This window comes from Columba livia, chromosome 1 (assembly GCF_036013475.1).
Source record: "Columba livia isolate bColLiv1 breed racing homer chromosome 1, bColLiv1.pat.W.v2, whole genome shotgun sequence".
NCBI classification, from domain to species: Eukaryota; Metazoa; Chordata; class Aves; order Columbiformes; family Columbidae; genus Columba; species Columba livia.
Window position 1 is genome coordinate 33,955,397 of NC_088602.1, and position 20,688 is coordinate 33,976,084.

The window sequence follows — 20,688 nt, forward strand, 5'->3', positions numbered from 1 at the left end:
ACTGAAATAGCTTAGTTGCTACATGGAGAAAATTCTACGTAAGGAAAAACCCATAAGGATACTCCCCAAACCGTGAGCAGCCACACGTGTTAAAGGTTAAGAACTTGCAAATTCTTCAGAACAAACATTTTTCACAAGCAGAACTTCTGTTGGACAAGCAACACAGCGAGATGCTGCCGGACTTCAAAGATCAGAGGAAATAGTCATATTCTGAATTTCCAGAAAACTCAGACACTTTTTCCACCAACCTTTACAAAGTATTGTCAACAACGCCTACATTTCAGAGGCGATTTGTGGTTTATTTCCCTTCCAGTTGAAGCTGCTGTAATGTAGATCAGAACAGCAAGTTTCAAGAGCCTCATCACAATTTTTGGGACCCTTTTGGCCCCTCTGCCACACTCCCAGGGAAAAGAAAAACAAAATCAAACCAAACAAAAAGACCACCCAAGATAAACTCTGAATTTTTAAGCTTATGTAATAGTTTGGTTTGGAGGAAATTAAAATTTATACATTCCTGACACTGGATGCTATCTAGTACTGTCAGTTTACTACTGATGCAGCAAAGTTTGCAGAAATTCTCTCATCTCAGACTAAATCAGCAGCATATGATACATCATTCAACAACCAAGATCCTCCAAAGACCTCTGCATTTTCTGAATGCATGAGTTTCATCATGCTCTACATAATCTGTCCATATTTAATTGACAACTAATTAACAAAAATTCAGTTTGACTAAAATATAGCTTTGAGGACAAGACTCTAGCCAGAGTTTGAGGAAGCAAACAGTGCTTTTTCTCCCCAGATATGGCCTTTAGAACTACAGGATCAGCTCTTGTTCTACTCTCCCAACCTACTCTGCCATCTTTAGGCCTTTCAGCAGGTGGGGCTCAAAAAATTCTCAAAAAGAAAAAGAAAGGCTGGGCAAGAAAATTGTTGCAACGGCTTTCAGGAGTTCTTTATCTGCATTATATTATGGTGATTGCCTGTCTGCTTAACTAAGAACCCACTTATTCCAGGTTTGCCCCACAGATTTTGGCCAAGCGTACTCCCAACGCAATACTACCGAACAATTTCTATAAACACTCCTTAACATTAACATCTTCCGTTAACATCTTCTCTACCCTATGTGCATCCCCAGTGTCAAAAGTCATCTAGCACGCTTGAAGTTGAGCAAATCTTACAGAATATTTTCCCTGCAAACACACTACTGCGAAACACAGAGATGAAATGCCCCAGTCCTCAACAGAGACTTCAGCTCAGTGGGCACTGCTCATCAAGCTGACATGAGCCATGGAAGCCCTTTCTTCAAAGAAACCAACGTTGCTATGGAGCTCTAAGGAGATGTCACCCTGCCAAATCCTGGCAAATGTGTTGCAGTTCTGACTATTACTAAGTTGTGCGCATAGGAAAAAGCCAGTATTTATTTCAGAAAAATGAGAGTCTAGTTTTCAATGAGTTTGCTTGTAAAAGGTTAAAAAAAAAATCACGGCAGCCTTTCTTTCTACAATTTCTAGAGCACAGTGCAAAATTCACTGCCCAGTCTTTCCTCAAGGGAAAGATAATCACATGGGTGTAAAAGTCTAAGATTCCCCTAAATAAAATCAGGTGTAGGAGCCTGGATAAAGGGTATTATTGAAGGGGCTGGGTGGAGGGAGGTGCATGGTTCCACTTGGAGGTGCTCTCCATTTGCCAGTTGCCACACACAGAACTAACCAAGAATGGGATCCACAAGCTACACAGAAATATAATTACAGGTGTCCAATTCTTCAGGCAACATATTGATCTATTCCAGTGATGCGTGCAATGGATGAAAGTTTCATCAAATCCTTTTCTGGACTGCTTTTCATCTCTACTTTTGACCACAGAAAGACGGGCCCAGAGGATTCAATTAAAATGGGCAACGATTTTTCCCGTTGTCGACATGAGAAGTAATAGAGGTAAATGTATTGCACATGACTTGAGAGCTTGTGGATCAATGGCGAGCCCATTTAGTCTGGCAGGAGGCACAAGCCTTGCACTGGAGGAGAGGCTGTAGACAGATTATAGCCTGCGAGAGCCCCGACGACTCATCTGCACTCCTCGATAGCTAAAGGAGGAAATATTAACAGGGCGACTTGTGATGTGTTCCTCGTTTCCTAGGAGCCACATTACACACCTTGACAGCAATTCTGGTGAGAAAACTGCAGGCTGCTTGGAGCCATCCTTAACTGGTTCCCCGCACAGATGGTGCCATGGATGTAATGAATGGTGCGAGTGCTAAACTTCGCTATTTTAAATTCAGTATTTCCACACAGAGTGTAAGCCATGCTTGGCCAAAAGCCTGGCCTACCTTACAAGTGGCACTGTATGGGGCGATTCTAGAGCAAGACCTCTGCTAGCACACAGTATACTATACCCATGGCAACCGGTGCAGAGCAACTCCTCGCCCAGCTATGCTGAGCAATTTAAAACCTGTGCACGGGCTTCCAGGCAGCACTATATAGAGGGGACAGTGAAAGTCTGTCTCTGCACAGGCTCTATCTAAGACACTTTTAGATATTCCAGGGCACAGGCCTTTGTGATGGGGTTTTATTTATGCTGAATCAGCATGAGTCTTAGCAACAGGGGTAACAGGTTGATGATAACCCTGATGCAGATATTTCCTTGGTTGAAGTGTCAGTCTTCTGGGCATGTAGTCAAATTGGTACCTGTCAGATGCAAGGCACGGCCAGAAGTTTAACACTGATTTTACCTACCAACATTCATTCCAACAAATTCATCGTCTTGATTTATTTTCAAGATTTCATAACATTTTAGCAAGCCTAGGCATTGTGTGATGCTGAGTTTCCCAGCTGTCACCATTTTAAGTAGTTTTAAATCTCTTCACTGCCCTTCCAGAACAGGGACTTGCGATATCCATCACTGTAACATTGTGGTAGATTGCTTGGGGCAGTTTTCTATTTCTAAATTTTTGTAGGCAAAGACTATCCTGAAACTGTCTCTCTGCATCAGGAACTATCCTGAAAGAAAGGAATCTAACTTCCATGGAAAGAAGCTTAGGTGGTCTAATATAAAAAGGGTAAAATAATACACAAAAGTCAAAGGGATCATCTCAAACACAGCTATTTTCAGGAGCTGCATTCTACTGCAACAGTCACACAAGGCAAGCACTATCTTATAACGTCAGGATTTCATACTATATAAGAAATTCCACCAAAAAGTGGTACAGCTGTATGAAAGTGTTGCTTCTATCTGGCAATTACTGCACAGTGGCTAGAGCAATGACTTTCACTCCAAATGTAAATGTTTGCAATTTATACAACATACTATTTCCTCTCTTAGGTGCTAAAAGCAGTTGCAAAACACATTATCAAGAACTCATTACTACTGAGTTCCTGGAAAAAGTAATGTAATGAATCCCCAAAGATATAGCCTCTATTACATATAATGGACGCACTTAAGTCATTCTTGAAAAGACCAGCAAGCTCAAATAACAGCCTCAGCCTGCTAGGTAACATCTCTCCTGCAAAACTTATAAATCTGACCTCTAAGGAAGTAAGTTGTAGAATTTTTGAGACAATTTTTAAAAAAGTGCTCTTTTTTAAATCTCTACAACTGAAATCAGGCAGAGGTTGACCGGGGATGAGAAAACTTATTGCAAAGGTCTATTTCGACACACAAACGCCAATACCATGTAAGACCAATGCTGCAATTTATTAAGCTGCTTATCTCTCTCACACCCACTATATCCAATATATATACAATAAATCACCTAAAGCAGGTCAGCCCCTTGTAGCTTCTGACCTTGAAGCAGAGAGATTCAAACTTATTATCACCAATTCCAACTGATCCATACTGATCCCGTTTAATGGAAACAGTGAACTCGTGAAGATAACATTATATTACACTGATGTCAGTAAGATATCAAGCGTGCTTTTCCTATGCCTTCTGACATAAACTATAATGCTATCATTCTGAGTAAAGTGCAAAAAAAGGAAATTTCGGTTAACACAGATATTTCTGGTTGCAAGTACAAGTCAGCACTTGAGAAATTCAGGCCAAAGGACAGCGCGTATTAGTTTATTGCATATTTGCACAGTGTAAGCCAAGCTACAAGCACATAACAAGTGCAGGGAAAGAAGAAAAGTTGGTTGTTGTTTTGTCAAAGAAAATGGTCAATAGCAGAAAAGTAGCACAAAGGAAATACCTTAAGATCTCGCCTTTCCAGATGTAAAAGCTCAGAGCCTCGGATGTCATGGCTGATGAAGATTTCTTTGTACTCTCCCAAACTGAGCAGATCCAGCCAAGCAGCAACTTCATCTGTGCCCCATTTTTGAACTACCAAAGTTAAGAGCAAAACCCCCTTAATTTCTACATGCTCAAATGCATCACAAGCAAAGGTTAGGCCAAAGAGAGTGGAAAACAGAGTAGAACTGCCGTGCTAGCAAAGGGAAAGGTTAGAGGTGTAATTTCCACAAAAACTGACAATTTTCTTTTTACATGCAGGTTACAGGTTAGCAGTTAACATGAGAAAGTATCTAAACAAAGTTGGGGTTCTTTGCTTTGCAGCCATGCTTTCAGCTTTACTCCAGTTTCTTCAGTAAAGCCTTCAGTAAACCCTCATGTCCCAACAAATTCACATTAAACCATCTTAGGATCAGTGGCGCAAAGTCTAATGTTGTTCTGCTTTATATATTAATTTATTAGTATCGTCCGGGGAGAGGAGCCTGCAAAAACTAATTAATATGTAAAATTAAAATAGCAACAATACCTCTAATATAGCAATGGCAGCAAGCAAGTCTGGTTTTAATTAACAGTTTATAGAATTCTTAATTAACGCAACTTCATTCTTTAAGCTACTGTGTTACTTAGGCCATTAAGAAGCTCTCTGTAAAACATTGTTCTCTAAGGTTAGTTGCCCACATTAGTCCTAGTAAGACCATATTTATTAAAAAATGGTTATGCTACTTATTGCTACAGTTTTGCAACTTCATTCAATACTGATCAGTTTTACAACGAAGTAAAATCTAAAGTCTAATCTAAAATCTAAAGTCTGATCAACAAGTGCAAGATTTTGCAGATTTTGACCAACTGTCCATTAAAAAGAAAAAGATGTAGAAACAGTTTTAGGACCATCTGATCACTCTTTAACTCCTGGACATAATCTTAAGGAAGTAAGTTCATGGATAAGAGTGGGAAGAGAGGAGAGTGGAGTTTGTTCAACTTCTACTAATTTAAAAAAATCAATATTGACTGTCATGGCTCTTTGTTTGATTTGTCTAACTTGCTGAACTCAAAATCCATCTGAAATTTAAGAATAACTGGTTAATTAAACCAGTGTAATAAAAGCTACTGTGCACCTTCTGAAACTAACCTGAAAAACCTGAACTGGAGCTTCACGGGGGAAAAAATGTGTTTACCTACGACTTGTATTGCTACGTGTTAATCACATGTAACCACCAGCAAAGACACAGGTCGTGTCACATGACGAAACTATCTAAATATTTTCTGAGTAGTTCTTTGGTTCATTTGGAAGTCTTGGGGTCTTACTGAATGCTTTCTAAATGCACTGAAAGAAACCTTCATCCTAATGAAGACGTCAGTTAGCTCAGTTGCTTTTCACTTTGCCTACTCTTAGGTAGAACGCACCATTTCAGCTCTTAGTAAAAAAACCCAAACATAAAATCACATTTTCCCCAAACGCTACTATTTTTCTTGTAATTTCAAAACACATACCAGGCTGAGGGCTGGTCTTATGCTTCTGAACTTTTTCTTTCTTAAACTTTGGCACTATGCGAAACACTGTACTTCTATTGTTTCTTTTAGCATAATCCAGAGAGGGATCCTGCATGAAAGAAGAGGCACAGTTATATTTAATTAACAGAAAACAACAGTGACATTACATGCTTAGTTTGTAATTCATAGTTAATTGAAAAACTAATACAAAATTTTACTTTCATAAAGAGCAACGTCGGGATTTAACTCTATACTTATTTCATATATATGTTTCAAATAACCATTTGAAACTTTTACATTCACAAAAGGGAACAAAACACACAAAAATGCCCTAAGCTTAGAAGCTTGTTCACAGCAGAGAGAGGTTTCAGCATCACTACTGAAATTGTCTCTCCAGATCATGAGGGATTGTAACTTACTCTTCCCTACCAGAAAAAAATAAAGTTCAATTAGAAACAGGAACTATTAATCAAACTCACCTCATCATCATTAGGTTGAAAAACATAATAAAGCCAAGGTATCTCAGCAAGTTTTCTCAACTCTATTTCCACGCTGTGCAAAGCATCAGACAACAGCTCTTCATGGGGAGCTTCTAACTGCTGTTCATAAACAGGCCAGAAAAATAGTATCTTTAGTTTTGTTAACGTATAACATTTAAATTTGGATACGCTGTTACTATACACAAACAGATGACTACTTTGCAGTGAGTGTAAGCAAACAGTGAAAGCAAATAATCTTACCAAATTAAATTTTCCTTCAGAGACACATCAGACCACCCTGACACTACATTTAGTATGGTTCCAACCACAAAGGGATGACTGAGACAGCTGAGTCTCTCGGTCCAGACCAGCTAGACATAGCTGTCAATCACTGTCATCATTCACCACACTCCTGAGACATAGAACCATGGAATCATTTTGGTTGGAAAAGACGTTGAAGATCATTCAGTCCAACTGTTAATCTGTCAAGTCCACCTCTAAACCATGTCCCCAAGTACCTCATTTACACATCTTTTAAACACCTCCAGGGAGTCTTCAGAGAGCAGAAGGTATCACATAACACCAATACAAGAACAGACTAGAAATTGGAAGGAGCAGCACAAGGGGAGTTAAAACCTGACCAGAAAAACAAGAGCCTGGAAAAACTTTGTATGAAAAGCAGTGTGACAAAAAAAAAATTGAATAGAGGGTAGTATGCCTGAGTTATTATTTGCAAATGTCTTCATGGCTCTCTCATGGTCAAATAAGAGGAAATGGATCTTAGCAAAGATGCTCCATTCTCAAAGGCTTCCAGTGGTGACACAGTACCTGCACCACCCCTTCTAAATAGATGAGACATGGAGTGACAGCCACTGCTGCTGGCTGAGGGTGGGAAGAAAAGGGACCAGGCATGGAAGAGGGGCATGACTGCACCCCCAGATGGGAGACAGAAAGCCAAACGCATCAGTAAAGGCCAGAGGAAAAGAAAGTGGAGCACTGTAAAAAACTTAGGACTTGCTGACTTAGGGGAATTTGGCTCTATCAACGCTTTGAGGACCCCATGGGGGTGGTGCCAGTTTTCCTTAAAACCCTGGTCTGAAAACTATTCTGCAGCTGTTGTGTGAGTCAAACATGTGAGAAAAAGGTAAGGCAAACAGCTGACCCCTGGCAAAGCTGTTTTGGGCTTACCTGGGGTTGCTGAAACACCATTTTGGGGTAAAGTTTAACCATGGAACTAGTTGCTTGCAATCACTCATAAAGCAATCTGAACATCTATTTCTCTCTTTGAAGTAAAAGTAGTCCCAAAGCAGTGCAGAATATCCTTTTGAAAGGCTCTAATTAAGCTATATCCTAGTTAATGCATTTTTAAAAAGGAGTTGTAAGAGAATCTTTGATCTCTAGTGCTGGAAAAAGATTCTGACGTTGTTGGGGTTTAGAGATAAATTACAAGCCCCCATTAATTTATCCTACCTAAAAAAAAATATTTCCTTTGCTTCAATCATTTGCATATGCGACCTTCCAAAGGAGAGACCAGCTTTAGTAAGATATTGCTGTTTAGTATAGCGATACTGGAAATATAAGCTCCATCTTGTTATTCTGTTCTTTATTCTAAAGTTCACGGAATTCAGTGCCCATAAGCAGATTGATCTTTCTTTTGCCTTCCTTTTTTTTTTTCAGTTTGAACAGTTCAGTTAATTTGGAGCACAGTGGGAGACCCACTTGTCTTTGAAAAAGTTACAACTTTTCTTGTGTTTTAATTTAAAAAATATTTAAGTCACCTATTTTATATAAATGAACAAAGCAAATAATTCTCTCTTTCTCAACAAGCACTTATCTAATTGCTTGATTCTCAAAGGAAAACATTTCACATGGGGACCAAAAAACTCTTATCTGATGGTGAGGAAGTGTATACCTTGGCAATATTGCTCCTGAAGTATAAGTGACATTCTGTTAAAGGAAGAGTCAGCAATTCAGAGTAAATTCTCTTTCCACAACGCCTTGGAAAAGGTTCATATTTCCAAGGTGGAGATTAACACTATGAACGAAACAATGAAAATAAAGGATTTTTTTTTCAAATCCTTCCCAAAGGAAATTTTTAATATAAAAATATTTTGTTTCAGTGAGCTTGGATAATTTCATTCAGTTGAAATGAAACATTCTGCCATACTTCTCCCTTAAGACACTGGAAAACTGAGCTCTGTTCTAAACTGGAAGTGCTTTCTAAAAACCCAACATTGAAATAGTGTAGTTGGAAAAATATCTAGACAAAAAATAGTATGTTTTATTTTTTACAAACTGTATTTCAGCCATAACCATCTGGGAGATTCCACAAATCAGCTTCATTGTCCCCTGCCATCCTATCACTAAAAATCCTATTTATAGCTAATTCACTATTTGTTTTCATCTAGCTGTTTTATGAACTTTGTTAATCATATCTTACAGAAGGTGGCAGGAATCATAGTTCCCTTGTGTATGTATTTACATTTATTTTGTCTCCTTCAGGACCCATAATAGAAAAACTCAAGAGCCATTAAATGGCAACAAAAAAAAAAAAGCTTACCAAGTAGTATCTATAACAAAGGCATCAATTTACTGCTATCAGGAGCTTTGATCACAGAAAAGAGGGGTGAGGGAGAACTGAAGAGACAAAAAAATAAACAGGAGGATACTAAAGAATGTCTGTCTTTGTCAGATGAGAAAGATAATTTGGAGAACAGTGTATGATGGCAGCGGCTGATGCATCAAGCAAGACCTGACATTTCATGTGTCTCTGTTTTAATCAAGAAAGGGACCAACATGCATGTAGCTTCAGTATTTATAAAATACATGACAATAAGGTTAACCAGGGTGTCTTGTTATTGTGACTGTGAAATACTGTTCTAAACAAGGACAATGTCAAATGAGTGCAATGGACAACTCTGGAAGATTATCTCCTTATCTTCCAAATGGCCTTTTTACTAAAAAATGGGTTTGATGCAGACCCATGAAGACATTTGCACAAACCATAAGGAGAAGCAGAAATAGAACATGTAAAAATCAGAAATGGACAAATGATTCAAATTAAGCTTCAGAGCCTGAACAAGGGACCACCCCCCTTCTAGTACACCCCAGGATGCCATTGGACTTCCTGGCCACAAGGGCACAGTGCTGGCTCATGGTCATCCTGCTGTCCACCAGGACTCCCAGAGGTCCCTTTCCCCTACACTGCCCTCTAACAAGTCATTCCCCAACCTATACTGGAACCTGGGGTTGTTCCTGCCCAGATGCAGGACTCTACACTTGCCCTTGTTATATTTCATTAAATATTTCCCTGACCAACTCTCCAGCCTGTCCAGGTCTCTGGATGGCAGCACAGCCTTCTGGCGTGTCAGCCACTCCTCCCAGCTTGGTGTCATCAGCAAACTTGCTGATAGTACACTCTATGCCGTCATCCAAGTAATTGATGAATATATTGAATAATACTAGCCCCAGTACTGACCCTTGAGGCACTCCACTAGATACTGGCCTCCAACTAGACTTCACCCCAATGACCACAACCCTCTGTCTTCTTCCCTTCAGCCAGTTCGCAGTCCACCTCACTACCAGATCATCCAGACCACACTTCCTCAGTTTAGCAGCAAGTATGCTGTGGGAGACTGTGTCAAATGCTTTACTGAAATCAAGGCAGACCACATCCACTGCTTTGCCATCATGTATTCACCTCATGATGTCCTCGTAAAAGTCTATGAGGTTGGTTAAGCATGACTCCCCCTTGGTGAAGCCATGGTGACTGCCCCTAATGACCCTCTTATCCTTGATATGCCTTGAGATGGCACCAAGGATAAGTTGTTCCATCACTTTCCCAGGGACGGATGTGAGGCTGATTTGTCTGCAGTTACCCGGGTCCTCCTTCTTGCCCTTTTTGAAGACTGGAATGACGTTTGCTTTCCTCCTGTCCTCAGGCACCTCTTCCATTTACCAAGACGCAGCAAAGATGATGGAGAGTGGTCCAGCAATGACCTCAGCCAGCTCCCTCAGCACCCGCGGGAGCATCCCATCCAGACCCAAGGATTTATGGATGTCCAGATTGCATAACTGATCCCTAACCCAACCATCAACTAAGGCAGACTTCTCCATTGTCCTGACTTCCTCTGGGGCCTCAGGGGTACAGGGCTCCTCACGACAGCGTTCGGCAGAGTAGACAGAGACAAAGAAGGCCCTCTGCATCTTCTGTCACCAGGGCACCCATCTCATTCATCAGTGGGCCTACATTGCCTCTAGTGTTAGCTTTATCTGCCATGTATTTGAAGAAGCTCTTTCTATTGTCCTTGACCCTTATCACTAGGTTTATTTCTAAGGAGGCCTTAGCTTTCCTAGTGGCCTCTCTACACCCTCTGACAACAGCCTTATATTCTTCCCAAGTGGCCAGACCCTCCTTCTATGATCTGTAAACTATCCACTTCCACTTGAGTTTGTCCAGCAGTTCCCTGTTTAACCACGCAGGTCTCCTGGCTCCCTTCCTTGACTTCCTACGTGTTGGGATGCTCTGATCTTGTGCCTGGTAGAAACAGTCCCTGAATGCTAACCAACGATCTTGGGCCCCTTTACCTTTAAGTACCCTTGCCCATGGGACTTCCCCTAGCAATCGTTTGAAAAGGCCAAAGTTAGCCCTGCTGAAGTCCAGGGTTGCAATTCTGCTTGCTATTCTGTTCCTGCCACATGAGATCCTGAACTCCACCATCTCATGGTCGCTGCAACCCAGGCAGCCCTCAACCTTTACTGCTTCAACCAGACCCTCCTTGTTAGTGAGGATGAGGTCCAGCAGTGCACCTCTCCTAGTCGGCTCCTCCACCATTTGCATCAGGAAGCTATTGTCAAGGCACTGGAGGAATCTCCTGGACTGCGGCTGGCTGGCTGAGTAGCCCTTCCAGCAAACATCAGGGAAGTTAAAATCCCCCACAGTAACCAGGGCCTGTGACTGTGAGGCTGCTCTTGGCTGTCTGTAGAAGGCCTCATCAACTTCCTCACCCTGATCTGGTGGCCTGTAATAGACACCCACAACAGTATCACCCCTGCCAGCCTGCCCCTTAATTCTCACCCACAGACTCTCAACTTGCTCCTCATCCGCCGCTGGATAGTACTCAATACATTGTACTTGCTCTCTCACGTAAAGAGCAACTCCACCACCACGCCTGGCTGACCTGTCTTTCCTGAGAAGGACAGAGCCATCCATGACCACATTCCAGTCATGTGAGCTGTGCCACCATGCCTCTGTAATTGCCACCAGATCATAATCTCCTGCCGAAACACATGTTTCTAACTCCCTCTGCTTATTCCCCATGCTGCGTGCATTGGTGTACAGGCATTTCAGAGAGCGAGCTGAGCACACAGATTTCACCCTAGGGGTATGGGAGGCGTCCCAGTCTTCATCAATTCTAGAGTGCTTGCCCACTGGTGCAAGCCCAGCTACAGCCCCATCCCCCTTCAAATCTAGTTTAATGCTCTACAAATGAGCCCTGCTAATTCCTGCCCCAGCATCCTTTTGCCCCTGCAAGATAAACCTTTCCCACGCATCACTGTCCAGACTGATGTCTTATAAAACCAGCCGTTATCAAAGAACCCAGAGCCCTGCCTGTAGCACCAGTCTTGTAGCCAAGCATTTATAGACTGAATTCTTCTATTCCATCCCACATTGGCACCCGAAAATGGAAGGAGGGAAGAGAAAATAACTTGCGCCCCAGACTCTTCCAACAACTGTCCCAAGGCCTTGAAATCTTTCTTCATTCCCCTCAGGCTATGGGATGCAGCTTGCTCCCCACCTGTCTGGAAGATCAGTAGTGGGATAGATATCTGAAGTGAGATAAGATAGATGCCAACCTAGGACAAGAATTCATAACTCATTCCAATCCAAACCAGAAATGTAGTGCAATATCCTCCAATCGGCCTTACAGAGCTTCTTGTAGCATGTCATAAATCCTGCGCCAATTTAAAAAATCAGCAAAGAACAAATCAGATAATCTGAATGAAGAAATAAACCCATGTGTTTTGTGACCTTACCAAAGGAACTCTGCCTACTAGCAGAGATTCAGTTTCATTATGTAGGGCCTTCACATTCACAGCTATCTCCATGGCAGTGTTTCTGGTAAGGCTCTAGGGAATAAGAAACATGAAAATTATTTGAAGTGATGCAAGTCAGACTGAGAATAAGTACTCTGGGCTTACAGCACAGATCTTAAGTGTCTTAGAAGGAATACATCAATTTATCTCTACACTGACAACCTCCTCAGCACTGAGAAAACAACAAAAATGTATTATGAATTTATTGTCTTTTCCCCAACTTCATTTAATCTGACCTAATGCAATCCTGAAGATCACCAAGTGACCAGCCACCTGTGAGATGTATTCACGATTTTTATGGATGACAAAGGCCAGCAGAAAAGTTGTGGGCCTCATTTAATGACTGCTGAACCAAATTGTTCACCTTATCCTTAGCAGAAGTAAGCTGTTATCCATATTTCAAGAAGGTTAACTAATATATTTACCATATGAAAATTTAGGTTAGATATAGACAGCCTCTACCTAATTAATCTTTTTTTGTGTTCAAACCCTGAAAACACCCAAATTGTCTAGTGTGAAGAGACAATCCAGGAAACTCATTTCCTCTCATCCCCTTTGCATTCTCTGCATAGTGCCTGGATAACAATTAAGCATGAAAACTTCCACAAGAATTGACCTATATGTAGTAACATTTGTTGAGCCTCTCTCATGCCTCCACTGTGTGTTTGGGGACTTGCCCACATAGTTGTTTGCAAGCAGATGTGAACTTAGCTTACTTTGCCTATTTTTTTTGCTGTTTGCTGGCCCCAGTTTGCTTTATTCATGCTCAGAGCTACATTAGTACACCACCTCACTTGATCTGTTAAGCACTGCTGCTGTATCGCTTTGTGATGATCACCCTTGGCTGTGGACCAACGTTGCAGATGAGCTGAATTCTTGACTGCTTCCAAAAGGCAACAGACACAATCTTTCTGTGCCCCTCGTCTAAACTCCCTATCTCCCTTTGACTGCTCACTTCTCCCTGCAACAACACCCAGAAGGCCCGCATTTTAAGTGTCATTAGTGCCCCTTTCTAAAGTCCCATGTTCGCAAAAGAGAGTATCAGCTGGGGAGGACACTGATGAATGCAGAAACTGCATCTTCTGCCTTTTCAGGTATCACATTGACCTAACATCAGGAGGGGACTCTCCTCTTTAATACTCTTCTGTAAAAAGGCAATTCTCTTAACTACCGTTCCTGGTATTATTAATACATTTCAGAATGATTGAGTATGATCTCTACAAATCCATTAGCTATGGGGTGTTCCTCGGTGCATGTGAAGGGTTGAGATCCCTGTTGCTACACAGAGCAGCACCTTCAAAATCGGAACTTTCCCTTTACTTTCACCTTAGAAAGTGCCAAAAAAGGGGAGAAGATACAGCACCCATTCATCTGTTAGGCAATTTCATTTAAATTTGATCATCTGCATGTATATTTAGGAGCCTTGTTTATCAAAAATTTCAAGAATTATCATCCAACTTTTTTTAATAGGGACACAGAGAGTACAATACAGCTCCCATGTCACAAGCTTATGCAGGCAGATATTATAGCTTATTTCCTTATACAGATACTATAACTTATTTACTTATAAATAAATCTCTGTTCTTCCTTTACCTCAGGAAACCTCGGGTTGGCTTTATTTAATGCATGCGAACACGCATTAACAGCATGAGCAAGCTCCTGCTCCAAGAGGCCATGTATTTTTGCTGCTTCACAGATCCTACAAAAATATTAAAAAAAGAGAGAAATATTTCTTACTCTTTTTAAAGAAAAATTCTGAAGAGTACACAACTTTATCAGATGAGAAAATATCCAAAGATACGTTTCACAAAACACTTTCCAAAAAATACAGTGCTTTATAACAAAAGTTGAAATACAAGTATCTCTTCAAGCAACATGGCACCTCATGTAAATGATATCCATCACACAGAAGACTTATTCTGCTATGAAATACTGAGACACGTTTTTTTGTCTTAGAACACAAATGCTATACCAAAATTGTACCAAAAATGTTGGGGCTTTTAATTTAAATAAACAATAGAGGAAAATCCTGGCACATTAAGATAACTGACTTGAAGTTATTTTAAAAACCATGACACCTTTTTCACAAGGCATATCCTTCAGATGTGACAGTAAAATGGGCTGCAATTATCTGAGATTCTGGGAGGTCCATCTGTAATTACAACCTCAGGATCACCTCTAGAACAGTAAAGTTTTTAAGCTGTCTTGGCTAAACTTCACTTTGGGTAATTTAAAACCTAAATTATTCTTCTATGACTACTAAGTCACCAGTACAGTTTATGAAAAGAATATGTAGTTCTTTAACTCCTTTCTTATCAATGCAACTCAATGGATTCCTTTCAGTCTCCTTCCAGTGGTGCCCAATGATTGATAGGATGAAGGGCAACGGGCACAGACTGAAGCACAGCAGGTTCCATCTGAATATGAGGAGAAACTCCTTTACTTGGAGGGTGCCAGAGCACTGGAACAGGCTGCCCAGAGAGGTTGTGGTGTCTTCTCTGGAGACATTCAAAACCCGCCTGGACACATTCCCGTGTGATCTGCTCTGGTGAACCTGCTTTAACAGATGGGTTGGACTAGGTGATCTCCAGAGGTCCCTTCCAACCCCAACCATTCTGTGATTCTGTGACATACTCCAAGAACTGATCTTGGTGCTTAAGATAATTTGTGATCATAATGAACTGAGTAGCAGCTTTATAAAATGTTCCGATTTTTAAAAAATGCATTTCTTAAAAATTCTAGTGTTTTGTTTGGTTTTGTTTGCTTATTTGTTTGGTTGGTTTGTTCTTTGGTTTTGTTTATTTGTTTGTTGTTGTTTGGTTTTTTAATTTTGTGGGGTGTTTGGTTGGTTGGTTGGTTTTTGTTTTCCCCTGTAGAAAGTTCAAGTGTGTTCTTTATTAAAATACTTGCATCTCAGAAAGAAAGTAGTTCTTGAAAATAAGCAAAGCTGTGGGATCAGTTTTATACGATCGGCACACCATCATCACAGCCCATTTAAGTTACTGAACTGTCCAGGGACAACACAGAGATGAGTATTTTGAGCATTAGGAATGAAACAGAAAGCTGGCAATGTGGGCTCTTTAAATGTTGATGTCTTTACTGTTTACTTGTACAATATTTTAAGAAAACTTTTAGGTTCATTGAAAAATGCTCATCCTTTTGAAATTCTGAGTAACAAGGATTTAAAGAGAAATAAGGTCAGGAGAAGTTAAGGTCAGGTGGATAAATCCATACTTTTGACTTCTAAAGTTGACTTCCAAGGGTTTTTTTTTCAAGAAATATGCATTTGCTTTTGCATCAAATGAGAAGTTACAATCAAAAGCCTCTCTGCAGAGAAGTTTTCCAGTTTTCCATTTCCACTGCTCCTTCGGAAAGTTGGTTTTCATAAGAAGAAAATACGAAAACACACAAAAATAAAATTACAGAAATACCTCAGAAAAGCATACTTAAACAAGTTGAGCCTCAAAAACAAGATAAAATAAAATTGAAAAAATTAAATAACTGATAGAGTGGCTACTAAACATTAATCAGAAAATGGAAAATATACACCTCTATGTATGCATTTGCATGAATAATTCAGTCTTGGTGTACAGGCTGCCAATTCAAACTTATTAATTTTACTGTACCTGGTAATAAGTTCTTCTGCAGCTTGTGAGCACAGCTGGATCTGTGCAACTTCTTCTTCTGCAGCCAACTCAACAGCCTGCTGAGGGTACAAGGGAGATCGAATGACAGGTTTACAGGAATCATACTTCTGTTTGTCTTCCCAAGACTTCAGGGTGTTTTCAAAGGCCTAATCAAAATGAATTATACATTCAGTTCACAGCACTTGGAGTATTCTTACTTATTTTAAAAAATAATTTTATGCACATTTTAATATCTATAAGATTTTAATTAAAATTAATTTAACAAATAACTTTTTAATTTTATACAAATAATACAAGCCCTATAAATCATACAAACTCTACAAATAATGCCATGAAACTCAATATTATTGAAACTTAATATAGAGAAATAGTAACTTCTGAAAGCTCACTTTCTCTCCCTGCTTTATCCTCAGTAAGCGTCTTTCAAAACAACAAAAACACAAAGACAGTGATAACACAAGCATGGATAGTAAGATCTAAATCTGAAAGTAATAAAAGATTCAAACCTGAAAAACGGTGTGAAAAAGGTAACAAATTTACTAAATATAGTTCAAATACCATTAATTGCACCCTAAATTCAGCATCCAGTTACTGGATGGAGAACTGAGGAGCAGTTACACCTTCCACCCAGTAATCCCACACAAGCATGAACTCTCCCTGTAGCTTTTGACTGGGTTGACTGGGCTCTGCTGATGGCTCTTCTGTCTAAGACTGGGTCATGGGGGAGAGGGAGGATTAGTGGGATGGAGAGAGACACAAGAGAAATCTGCAGAAAGTCATTCTGAAAAAAGTTATAGAGCTTTGCTTTCTCTTCCTGAGAAGGAAGGAAAAGAGGGAGGGAGGCAGGAAGAGAGACAGAAGGTGAGAGAGAGAAAGAGAGGAAAAGAGAAGGAAGAGAGGAAAAGAGAAGGAAGGGAGGAAAAGAGAAGGAAGGGAGGAAAAGAGAGAGAAGGGAGGAAAAGGGAGGAAAAGGGAGGAAAAGGGAGGAAAAGGGAGGAAAAGGGAGGAAAAGGGAGGAAAAGGGAGGAAAAGGGAGGAAAAGGGAGGAAAAGGGAGGAAAAGGGAGGAAAAGGGAGGAAAAGGGAGGAAGGGAGGAAGGGAGGAAGGAAGGAAGGAAGAAAAAGAGAGAAAGAGAGAAAGAAAGAGAGAAAGAAAGAAAGAGAGAAAGAAAGAGAGAAAGAAAGAGAGAAAGAAAGAGAGAAAGAAAGAGAGAAAGAAAGAGAGAAAGAAAGAGAGAAAGAAAGAGAGAAAGAAAGAGAGAAAGAAAGAGAGAAAGAAAGAGAGAAAGAAAGAGAGAAAGAAAGAGAGAAAGAAAGAGAGAAAGAAAGAGAGAAAGAAAGAGAGAAAGAAAGAGAGAAAGAAAGAAAGAAAGAAAGAAAGAGAGAAAGAAAGAAAGAAAGAAAGAAAGAAAGAAAGAAAGAGAGAAAGAAAGAAAGAAAGAAAGAAAGAAAGAAAGAAAGAAAGAAAGAAAGAAAGAAAGAAAGAAAGAAAGAAAAAGAAAGAAAGAAAAAGAAAGAAAGAGAAAAAAGAAAAAGAAAGAAAGAAAGAAAGAAAGAAGAGAGAAAAGAGGAAGAGAGGAAGAGAGGGAGGAAGGAAGGAGGGAAGGAGAGAAGGAGGAAAGGAAGGAGGGACGGAGGGAGGGAGGGAGGGAAGGAAGGAAGGAAGAAAGAAAGGAAGGAAGGAAGGAGATAAAATCTTGACCATTCTTACTATACATTAGTAAGAATAGAGGGATAGCACTAATAAAAGTGATAAAAGCTAAGAAAGAGCTCTGTCACTTACACAAAAGAACAATTCTCTATCCAACTTATTGCAGAAATTATATAACTGTAAGTAATTATAGAAGTTATGTAAATAATTAAAAACATTTTTGTAAGCACTGTTTTTTGTTCATGTTGTAACTGAATCAAATTATTACAGAAACCAATGTTAGTGACGGTATCTCATAACACACTTTCTGCAACATACTCTGTCTCGTGTTAGCATCTGAGCTCTGTTTTTATGTATGATCTTAATAACTCCTGGGGGCTGGATCCATGCCTCTCCATCGACTTGCACTGGAACCCCTTCATCACCAAGTATGGTGATCTTCACAGACCGACACTGGAAGAGAACAAACACATTATTTTATAGAGCAATAAATATTAATGAAACTGACGGGCCACCTGAAATATCTTAATTACTAGGAGCTGTGGCTTCCCTCCAGGACTGCGTCAAGGATGAAGTGCTTTTATACTTCATTCATCATGGAAGACAATTTGTTACCCGTTAAAATTAAAACAATGTCAGCGCTTTATTAATGTATAGGGTGGTGGTCATCAAGAGTACCATTGCCAGTGTCCCAAGCTGCTGCCAACCATGTTGTGTGCTTTCAAGTCAGAGACAAACCTGAGCTATCCTGTGGTGCTGCAGTTTGATGACTCTGGACACTGCCATCTGCATGCTGCCAAATACCGCAACAACTTCCAAGATTTTATCATCGAATGATGGAGCCCCAAATATCTGAAAGGAAAAGAAAATATTCCATCTTTGATGGTTAGTCCAGTGCTTAGATTGCCTGCTCAGTGAAACACAGGTTCATTTACAATTTGTTTTCAACATTTAAATACTCTTATTTACTGCAGAATAACTACACGTCCTCTCAAAAGCCATGGGAGTGAGATGCCATAGACAGTAGGCAAATATGATTTTAAAATAGCATTTCAAATATCTGAATGACAGGGCATATTCTTATAAAGGCAGGCTGGCATGTTTCAGCGTGCAGACTAGGAAATGTTTTTCAAGAAAAGATGAAAGGCCGATTCAAATCTCCGCTTGGTTAACATCCTTCGTATCTAAGAGGTGCTTGAAGTTAAGAGGAGTAATGGTGTATTTTTTTCTCAGAAGTGCTTATCTTATATTCTGCATTCTCTGGAAACCAGCATCTGAGTCCACACTCGGCTTTGTTAAGCACAGCTTTCATACTGAAGAGGATCTTGTTTGTGCTGTATACAATTATCCACTGTAAATATGAAAACGGCTTCTGTGTGGCACAAACATCCTGATACCCAGCCAAAACACCAAATTTCCATGAGCTTACACAGAGCGCATGAAGTCTCACAAGTGCCATTGCCAGCTGGTGCCCTGTGGGGGAATTCAGCCACATCATGGGGTAAGTCTTAGGCTTGAGTTCAACTGGGTCTGGCAGGAGGTACCACTCTAAGGTCACTTGACCATTTAATCCCAATATGCAATAGGGAGCAACTAGGGAGAAAAATCATCAGGAAAAATGACTAAGATCTTATTGGGTAGAGAGATCACCTCTCTAGATGGTACTCAGACCATGTCAGCTGGCGTCATGGGCAGAGCGAGCTGCATCAGAGACACCTGAGAGAAGATTTCCTGGAGGTGAGGAATACAAGGGTGCAGATCCAGGACTGTGTAATCTAGATAGTGTCTGCAACAACGGTTCGGGGAGGGTACAGGCTGAAGGACTTTGATCCTTGCTGCCCACCAAGCCAGCAGGAGCCTTCACCTCCGTGCAGTGAGCCCTTGCTCTGGCCGGGAGGCTGAGGAGGCCTTCTCAGGGAAAGGGTTGCACAGCACAGTTGCCATAGTTTGGTGCCACATCCAGGTGGTTTCCCTTCAGAGCATCCCAGGCTTGCGCAGATAGGTCTTGAACAGATCAGTGTCAAAGAATAAAAGGGCAATTTCACTTGGTCTAGCATGTTTTGAAGCAAAAGGTTTCTCCATCTGAGTTTTTCCTATTTCCATGGAACTTTTTCCATTTTCCACATGGGGATGTGAATGTCTTAAAAAGAGCAAGATGGTGATTCTATTATTCTAAGGTACAAAGTATGGAGACTCCTTGATCCAGCTTTAGCACCTATAACTGACATCTACTGGGATAGTTCTGCATGGGTTAAGAAAAAGTAGTTGTACAATTTCATGATATTTTGTGTTTCCATTTTAGCAAAAGGATGGGCAAACCACAACACAATCTGCTGTGTCTCTCCAATAGTAAGGCATATCCGTACTGAAAAACAACCATACTATTTTTATTTATTTATTTTTTTTTTAATATAAAGCCAAATAAGTCTCTAGAGGTCAACATTTAAGAAACAATTCCCTCCTTTTCTGTTGCAGGTCATGTTTCCAGCCCGTCTTCTGGACACTAAAAAGCCATGCCTAAGCAAGCGCTGCTCGAGTTGGTCAGCATGCAACTGCCCTGCTTGGCTCAATTATGTTTCAGGAATAGTTACATCTGTCAAGGCAAGGTCTTTCTTTTGTCCTGATAAGCAGAACCAGCAGCACTTCAGATCACCACCACTTCTGATGATCAGTCACTCAAGACTACACTAAAGCAGTGAATAATGCTCCTAACTCCATCCAGAACAAATGTGTCACTTTGCTGGCACATCTGATCACCAGAAGACTAAGAATATCAGCAAATTTTCTCCAAGACACACACACTTGCTTTGTACTGGTATGACAGCTAGGATAGATCTTCTCTCTCAGTGAGACAGCCCAGGGAGAAAAATAAACTCCTGAACAGGAGCTGAGCAGACGTTAGAGATGCTTTCAAGTTATGAACATGCAGTATATAAAAACTTCAGATATCCATAGCCAAATATAAACACAACTGCCATCCCCTGACAAACACAAAAAATAAGAACAAGACATTGAGGTAAGTTTAAATATTTTTTGTGACTTTTACATATGTGTATGTCTGTGTATATATATGTATAAGGAAAGGCTAATAACTCACAAGA

The 20,688-nt window shown here is 40.3% G+C and overlaps 1 protein-coding gene across 6 annotated transcripts in view; it reads right to left on the reverse strand.

The window, feature by feature from the left end:
• Nucleotides 1–20,688, reverse strand: part of DGKH (diacylglycerol kinase eta) — a 172,492-nt gene that overhangs the window by 12,324 nt on the left and 139,480 nt on the right. For 5 of the 6 annotated variants that reach the window (XM_065054598.1, XM_065054613.1, XM_021286773.2 and 2 more), the window contains 8 exons: nt 18,326–18,439; nt 17,906–18,040; nt 15,917–16,083; nt 13,884–13,989; nt 12,231–12,323; nt 6,195–6,314; nt 5,716–5,824; nt 4,187–4,317 (listed from right to left, as the gene is read on the reverse strand). In XM_065054598.1, the coding sequence (XP_064910670.1) occupies nt 4,187–4,317; nt 5,716–5,824; nt 6,195–6,314; nt 12,231–12,323; nt 13,884–13,989; nt 15,917–16,083; nt 17,906–18,040; nt 18,326–18,439 (975 nt within the window). The remainder of the gene's footprint in view (nt 1–4,186; nt 4,318–5,715; nt 5,825–6,194; nt 6,315–12,230; nt 12,324–13,883; nt 13,990–15,916; nt 16,084–17,905; nt 18,041–18,325; nt 18,440–20,688) is intronic. The other variant, XM_065054606.1, reaches the window with a different exon arrangement.